This window comes from Henckelia pumila, chromosome 1, assembly GCF_033568475.1.
Source record: "Henckelia pumila isolate YLH828 chromosome 1, ASM3356847v2, whole genome shotgun sequence".
Classification (NCBI taxonomy): domain Eukaryota; kingdom Viridiplantae; phylum Streptophyta; class Magnoliopsida; order Lamiales; family Gesneriaceae; genus Henckelia; species Henckelia pumila.
The window spans coordinates 74,245,094-74,254,345 of record NC_133120.1 but is presented as its reverse complement, the minus strand read 5'-3'; the positions used below and the strand labels follow the sequence as shown (position 1 = coordinate 74,254,345).

Genomic DNA, 9,252 nt, shown 5'->3' with positions numbered 1-9,252 from the left:
CAGGGGACGCGTGAATGGATTTGGGAAGGATATAGAAAGGTCGGGGGAAGGATATAGATTAGGCACGTATATGTATCTATGTTTATAATAGCTATAATAACATATTTAATAATATATGTACTTAAAATTAATAATGGACATAATTATAAAATATTAATAATTTTTTTTGCACATGAATTGTTAATTTTTTTTATATTTATTTAGAATAAATATATGAATGATGATGTAAACATAATAATTTTCATACTATAAATGTAAAAATATAAATTTTGAAAGTCAAATAATATTGTCATTTTTATATTTATTTAGAAATTCATAAATAAAGATAATTTTGTCAACTAGTATAATAAAAATATAATTTGAAGTGTGATTAATATTTTTTGGAGTGTCAATAACACTACCCAAAATTTAATTATATTATAATAATAACATGTTACAACATCATTTTTTTGCTTATCAAATAATAAATATAATTGAGCATTCATTAACAATATTTATTCTAATTACATAATTATAAATACGCATTAATTAAATTATTAATTTAATAATAACTTTGGTGATTTCGAGAATTTTTTTCAAACTTAATTATAATAATAACTTTGACAATAATTATTATATAAATTAAGTATTCGACAACAATAAATAATAATAATAATAATACTAATGGTTAGATGTTAATTATTACGAGAATGAATTTTTTATGAACGACTTATTTATGAAAATAAAAAATAACAATAGTAATGGACAGATATTAATAAGATTAATGAAAAAAATATTTAATAATGATATTAATCTAATATAAAAGCAATAAATTTCATAATAGCGAAAATGGTAATTTAATACCAGAGAAACATTCACAGATTTATAAATATAAAATTACTTAATCACTTTCAACTTCGAAGTTTTCGTCGCTACTTTCTTGTACATCTTCGGTTCCGCTGTCTGTGCTTAACGCGTCAAGTTCATCGTCAAAGTTAACAGTGGCATCGAAAAGGTTTTCTGAATTCAAAAGAAATTGTGTTTCAACTTCATGAACTTGACTTTCATTGTTTTGAAATGCACTTGTCGCGTCGGTCTGTACGTTATTGTCAGTTACGATGTCTGCAACATAAGCCCTCTGTCTCAAATCGCTTACATAAAGCCAAGCTGAAGGGGTTCTACCTGAAGTTGGGTATTGCAAGAACACGACCTGTGAAGCTTGTGTAGCGAAGACGAAGGGTTCGTTTGTGGGAAGATGTCTGGTCCGGTTCACCTCAACAATTTTGTACTTACGGTGAACGCGCGTACCTAGTCTAGGATATGGATTGTACCAACAACATTTAAATATTACGGTTTGCTTCAACGGGAGACCAGGGTATTCAACCTCAATGATCTCTTCGATGAAGCCGTAATATTCGGTTTGAACACCATCACTTGAATGACCACGAACTTGAACACCTGAATTATCTGTAGCTTTAAATGTTGTGAGACGAACTCTCCTTGTTGCTCGATAGCCTACGTTGAGCATACAATATTGTCAATATCACCTCGAAGGTGATGAGAGTAATAATAATTAATGTTAAATATTAAATTAATTACAATTTAATCTTACTCTTATGTAAGATTTGAACCAACCGAAGTAGTTAGCCTGTATGTTGGAGTCTAAATCTTGATTACTTATCCCAGGAATCTCGGCACGTATTTGGTCCTCGTAAATGCTGTGCAGATATGAAAATGTTGTCAGAATGAAATACTACGAAAATGTGTATACATATCGGTAATATTGAAAATGCAAACATAACATTGCATACCTCACGTAGGACTTCAGTTCAACACAGTTCAACAAAACATATGTCGCCACAACATGGTATTTCTCGTTTGACAGCAATCTAGGTCTTTTACTATCGATATGTCTACCACGTACCATAAATATTGCAAAAAGCTCTGACCCAATCTCGTTCACTATGTTTTGTTGTTGGCGTCTAGTCTTCCGCTGTCTTGTTTGTATCGAGTCACCAAAGTAATGCTCGCAAAAAATGGAAGCCTCACTGACCAAATAAGCATTGCATATGGATCCCTCCACGCGTGCTTTATTACGAACCGTGCTCTTCAACCTTCGTAAAAATCTTTCGAAAGGATACATCCACCTAAATTGTACTGGACCAGCAATGCGAGCTTCGTGGGGCAGATGGACGCAAAGATGTTCCATACAATCAAAGAAACTTGGTGGAAATATCTTCTCCAACTTACAAAGAATTACTGGTATCTGCTCATGCAAGCGCATCATGTCACTCTGTTTAATATTACGAGCAGTTAGGTCTGCAAAAAATAGACTTAACTCGGTCAATGCCTCCCAAACCTCTCTGGGTAACAACTCCTTGAATGCAACGGGTATTAGTCGTTGCATGAATACGTGACAATCTTGACTCTTCATACCGAACATCCGCAATTTGTTCATGTTAACGCACCTGGACATGTTCGAGGCATAACCGTCCGAGAAACAGACATCCTTAAGCCATCTGCAAAGAACCTCCCTCGCACTACGCTCCAAAGTGTAACTAGCCTTGGGATGTCTACCTGTAGACACGTCTGGATGTAACTCAGTTCTGATACGCATTTCAACCCGATCTGCCCTTGATTTTGCATTGTCTTTCGTACGTCCGGGGACATTCATGATCGTGTTGAAAACATTGTCAAAAACATTCTTCTCGATGTGCATGACATCCAAATTGTGTCTGATCAGATTCGTACGCCAATACGGTAACTCCCATAAAATACTGCGTCTTCTCCAACCACATCTTGCCAAATGACATATCTCTCTATTTCGGATCTCTGATTCGACATCGTATGAAGGTAGAAAACCATAATCTTCTATATCATTTAGCAGCTCGGTTCCTGTTCTGATGGCAGAAGCAGGATGCAAAACAATTCTCCCTCGTACAAACATGTTTTTCTTACGCCGTAGTCGGTGATCATCGGGCAAAAAATTCATGTGGTTGTCGAACCATGACGTCTTACCACTGCGCACTAGTGTGAACGCTTCCGAATCAGACATGCAATAAGGGCATGCTTGTTTTCCAGCTGTGCTCCAACCGGAAAGCATCGCATATGCTGGGAAATCACTTATGGTCCACATAAATGCTGCTCTCATCGTGAAGTTAATCTGCGAGTGTATGTCGTATGTGGCAGCACCATCGTACCAAAGTTCTTGAAGCTCGGCAATCAATGGTTGCAAAAAACATCAAGCTTATCCTTCGGGTTACTCGGTCTAGGTGTGATCACAGAGAGGAACATGACCTCATCTTTCATACACATCCAAGGTGGCAGATTGTACGGCGTTAAAATGACGGGCCAGGATGAGTATTGTTGTCCCATTTGGCCAAATGGTTGGAATCCATCTGTTGAAAGTCCTAACCTGACATTTCGAATTTCTGCAGCAAACCACGGGTGTGTTTCGTCAAAATGACGCCATGCTGGAGAATCAGATGGGTGTGTCATCGTCTCCATGTCAAAATGGTGGTCGTGATGCCATCGCATATGAGAAGCAGTCGCAGTGGATGCATACAGCCGCTGTAGACGAGGAGTGATGGGAAAATAATACATCCTCTTATACGGAGTTTGTTTCTTATTATTTTGGATTCCACGCCGACGAGATGGTTTGTATCGAGGATGTTCACAAATCTTGCATTCGGATAAGTCTGAATCTGTACTCCAGTAAATCATGCAATTGTTGTTACAAGCATCGATTTTCTCGACGGGAAGACCTAGATCTTTGATGAGCTTCTTCGTCGAATAAAAACTGTCAGGCATGTGGTTATCAGATGGACATAACTCTGACATTAACTGGCACATGTCGTTGAAGTTTCTTTCTGACATGTTGTGCTCATGTTTCATCTTCAATAACCTCGCAAGGACAGACAACAAAGAGTGACCGTGTGGATTTCCATCCCAGATTTCTTTCTCCGCTGATTTTATGAGGTCATATAATCCTTTGATGTAGTCGTTGGGGCTTTCTACGTGACCGATATTGGGTTCTACATATTGCGACGGGCCTTCTTCCTGATAATCTGCAGGTATTTCGTGACCATGAAAACTGTGATCTGCATGTATGTTTTCGGATTTCCAACGCCTGTTCTGAGACCGTGAAGACGACGGAACATCTAGATTGGTATTTGGAAAATTTGGACGAATATACTCTTCTCCGTGAAGATGCCAATTGTAATAATTCGGTACAAAACCATATCGACCTAAGTGCTCCTTCACTGTGTCGTCATCTAAGAATACTTTGTTCTGACAATTTTTGTGATTACATGGACAACGTACTTTACCCGCTGATAAACATTCAACATGACTAAGAGCAAAGACCATGAAATCCTCTACACCATTAATATACTCGTCAGTAATATAGTCATTTTGCAATCTACGATACATCCATCATCTGTCAGTGTAATTCATATTTTCCTACAATAAACAGAATCAAAAATACGTAACATATTAGCTTACAATTATATTTTTATAATTAATTAAATGCATATGTATCATACAATAATTATTACAAAAGTATTAAATATAATTATAGTCTACTATATCTGTATTTTCACAAATAGTCTTGTTTAACAAATTATAAAATACGTATATAGCTTTGATAAAATATAATATATGCCAAAAAATATATGATTTACAAATATAAATATGATCATAATTTTTGTTACCATAATACCAATTGAAAATCTGCTCAACTAAAATGTCGTGTTCATAAGAATAAATTAATTAACATACAATAAAATAAATTAATTAACAAAAAAATATTATTTTGGGTTCTTTCCGTCACATTTAAAACATAAATTAATTTGAAATAAATTTTTATTAAAAAATTATAACCATCAAAATAAAATATAAAAAAAATAATAATGATAACTAAAAGTAGATCGTAAATTGTGTATAATTATCTGAAAATTTTTTTAAACATGTATCTGAATATCCTTAATCAACATTAATAAAAGCAATGCAAATAATAAAACTATCGATCAAGAGACATTCCAAATTCATAAAGAAAAAAATATAAGATCCAAAGTTGTACTTACTTCAGCGAATTAAGAAGCCGCAAATAATTTTGTAAGTGAAGGAAAGCAAAGACGGCGACGAACGATGGATGTAGGAATTGGGTTCCACGGAATAAATTCTGAAATAAGAGAAATTGGTACTAAAAGAAAGGCCCAAATAAGAGGATTTCGGAACAACTCTTCGATCTAAACTTCGATCACCGACGAATTATTTATTGACGATCAAAGCTGCGTTTTTTAGACAGAATATGAAAAGGAGAAAGAAAGAATTAATAGCGATCGGGAGAGATGAAGTGTTTGTATATAAAATGGTTAATTAGCCACGCTTTTTATAAAACCGTGGCTATTTTAGCAACAATTTTTTGAAGCGTGGTTAAATATAGCCACGGTTTAGAAAAACGTGGTTATTATAGCCACGATTTATTTAAAAGCATGGCTAATTTAGCCACGCTTATTTAAAAGCGTGGCTAATTAGCCACGCTTTTTTAAAGCGTGGCTAAATTTAACCACGGTTATAGTAAAACGTGGTTAAAATTAGCCACGCTTTTTTAAACCGTGGCTATCATAGCCACACTTTTAAATAAACGTGGTTAAATAATCGTGGTTAAATTTAGCCACGGCGGCTCTGTGTGGGGCCCTTGGGGGTGGGGCTCACCCTTTTTTAAAAACCGTGACAGTTTAACCACGGTTTATACAAATGCGTGGCTAAAGTAGCAACGGTTTAAAAAAGCGTGGTTATGTAGCCACGCTTTGTAAAAACCCGTGGCTATATTTAGCCACGATTTTTTAAAACCGTGGCTAAATCAATAATTTTTTTATAGTGATCAGAGACTGCCAAACTAATATTTTTACTTATCGTTGTAACATATAATGTGCCAATAAAGTTCCTTTGTATCCTTCTGTTTTTTTGAAAAAAAAAAGCCCCGATTGAGTAATATTTTCCAGATTTAGTGCCATTTAAATTTTTAGTGTATAACGTAATTTCATAGATCACATTTCAAAGAATTAGAATAAGAAGATATGAATGAGAAAATAATTGTATATATTAAATAATAAACTTCATTTATTAAAAAAAACTAAGTATACAAAAAAAACGATTCGCATATAGTATCAAGCATCATTGACTAGAAATCTTCGTACATGACCCAAAAATTCCATGTTTGTGAGAACCCAGCTTTCAGCCTTCAAGCAAGCAATGAAGAGCCTTAACGGAAGGAATGAAGGCAGATGTTTCAAATTCAAAACTGATGTGAGTAACAGTCAAGAATTGTAACAGCAAGAATAAAGAGGAATCATGGCTGTTAATGGGAATTATTGGCAATGAATGGGAGGCTTTTCAGTTTAGCTTTTCAGCCTATAAATAGTGGCCAAAGTCTGAATGAAGATCACACCCAAAAACTCCAAATTCTCGAGCACCAAGCTGCTGTATTTCAGTTTTCTTGAGCTCCATTTTTGCTGCCCAGTGTGCTACCATTTGTGGTTGATAGAGGTTGCCGAATCCTGTTCGTATATTAGAATTTTTACATAGCTTGAGTCCCTCCTAAATTCGAAGCACACCAGCAACCGTTCGAAGCTCAGAAATCTGCTCATCGTTGAGAACAAGTGATAACCAGAAATATCGGAACTCGGCATCGCTTCGAGCATACATTCTGGCCATTGTCGAGAGTTTTAACACTATTTTTGAAAGCAAGAATTGGTCCATTCTCCAAGCCTCTAAGTCTCTTGAATTCGAAGCTCAACAACGACCGTTCAAAGCTCAGAAAATCTGCTCATTATCAATATTCAAAGCTGTCCAAAAAACTCGAAGAACACGGCATCATTTCGAAGGAGCTTCTGACCATTTTTTTCGAAACCAGTACGCAACATTCTGAGATCAACTTGCTGTCCAGTTTTGAAGCCGTTGAATCTGTCTAAGCGTCGAAGCCAACACCTGCAGCAGCCATCGAAGAGTTAGCAACGATCAAGGTCTAAAAATCTGTCCGAAGTTGCGCCGAAACATGATCGAGGAGCTGCACTTTTTATGTCCAAACCAAGCAGATTAGCTCCCTTAAAACCGAGCAGATTTTTGTCGTGAATCTAGTTCGAGTTTTTGCTCCAGTACAGGCTCTCCAACAACCTCTACTCCTACACAATTTTTTTAGAAATCGAATAAAGTAAGTGGGCTTCTACCTTTCTTTTGTGTAATATAAGTTTCTACACTTATATTTATTTTTGTATGTGAGTTAAGTTTTATAAAATAAATAATTATGCTTTTGAAAATTCGATCGGCATGATACGTATATTCGTTCCACTTTGATATATACTATTTGTTGGATATTCGGGATATTATTTGAAGCATGTTAGAATTTATTGGAAATATTTTAGATACACTGTTAAGAGTCGATTTAGAAATGGTTAAGAAATTTCCGATGATTTGATATGGCCTTGATGCGGTGATTTATAATAACCGTTCCTTTGGCCTCGCCCCTAAGAGTAGTAACATATAGGGGACTGATCAGTAGACCACAAAAAATGAGATAATTAACAGTGCAATGTTTGCTTCGTATTTGTATCAGATTCAACATGCTTAAATTTGTTTCGAGATTATTATATATATACATGTGTATATTTTGATGTTTATCATGTCCGATCGGCCCCCATTTGCTGAGTGTTTCCCAAAACACTCACCCCCTTACATTCCTCCCCAGATAAAAATGAAAGATGAGTTAGATGACGAAGAACAGAATATGTTATGGGGTTGGTGAAGACGGATCACTTCAAGTTGAAGAAATTTTTTTTTTTTACTTTAAATTTCAGTTCGCTTCCGCATTGTCGCACTTGTTTTTTTCTCTGTAAAAACAGTTATGATTTATCAAATAGACTAGTTTTTGGCAAGATTTATACTACGAGGCTTGTTGTTTCAATGTTAAATTGTTAAACAACGACAATGTCAACTAGGCCCGTTTTTGGGGCGTGGCAATGTTAAACTAGTGAAAAATGTGGTCAGAAATTTAATATTTTTTGGTTTTATTTTTATTTAGAGCCAGAAATTTTAAGTTTTAGCTAATGGAGAAGATAATATAATCTCAATTTTTTTTCATTTTTGTCTAATTTTTTTCTATTTCAGAAAATTCCTTAGGTTAGACCGATCCATGCGCAAATCAAAATAGATTCATAAAAAGAAAATTATCCTCGTCTATATTAATGCAAATAAATACTAAAATATGTGTCGTGTTTCATGCTTGAACATTATTTTTTAAATAATTTGATTATTTCAAAATATGGGTACTACCATCATAATTATAAAAACTAAAGAGATGTCATACCACAATTTTGAAAATTGAGATTTTCGTAAATAAATAGTCAACAAATATAGAGATACATGTAAATTTCCAAATTCGACATTTTTATAAATAAATAACCATCAAATAAATTTTAAAAAAAAACATAACATGGAAAGAAACGGAGAAAAACAGTCACACCAACGTACAACAAAGACACACTTCAGTTGGAACTTCGGTGTCCAATTGTAGGACCTTGTGCAGCGCATGTCGAAAGTGTTATGGATTATATGCCAAAGCGATCATGACGATAATAAATGTGGAATAAAAATAATCAACAAGAACATCAAAGATTTTCGTGGTTCATCCAATATAGGCTACGTCCACGGAGCTGCTGCAAATATTTATAACCGGAGAAATATTACAAGTGTATACAAAACACTATATCTCTCACACGATCCCAACACCCGAGTATTACCGAGAAATAATTTCTCTAACTCACACAAGAGAACACTAAAGAAAACCCAAGAAACTCCTTTCTTTGTTTCTTATTTCATATGCTCTCTGATTTTGGGATAATTAGAATGAAGAGCTAAGCTGTCTTTTATAGGAAAACCTTTACGCGTGAAATTAAATGCCTCGCATTTAATTCACTTCCCCAACTTTCCAACCAACGCCTGCCACCTAACAAATCTCCCACTTGAAGACTTGATTTCAATCATGGCTTCACACAGTTAACGTATCAGCTCATGCTTCTTCTCTTATATTTGCAGTCAATCTCGTCTTTCATGGCTAACTCCCATTTGATTGAATCATCATTTTGCATCGCTTCTTCAAAGATCTCCGGTTCACCTTTATCTGTCAGCAAAATATAATGAAGTGTTGGAGAGTATTTCTGAGGTGGTCTGATTGTTCTCGAAGATCTCCTGAGTTCAATTTTTGGAGTTTTC

General features: G+C 35.0%; 1 protein-coding gene across 1 annotated transcript; it reads right to left on the bottom strand.

The window, feature by feature from the left end:
• Positions 1-3,201: 3,201 nt before the first annotated feature.
• LOC140865255 (uncharacterized) lies at positions 3,202-4,410 on the bottom strand. The gene has a single exon (XM_073269830.1). It carries the CDS (start codon positions 4,408-4,410, stop codon positions 3,202-3,204), a length of 1,209 nt encoding a protein of 402 aa, XP_073125931.1.
• Positions 4,411-9,252: the final 4,842 nt, after the last annotated feature.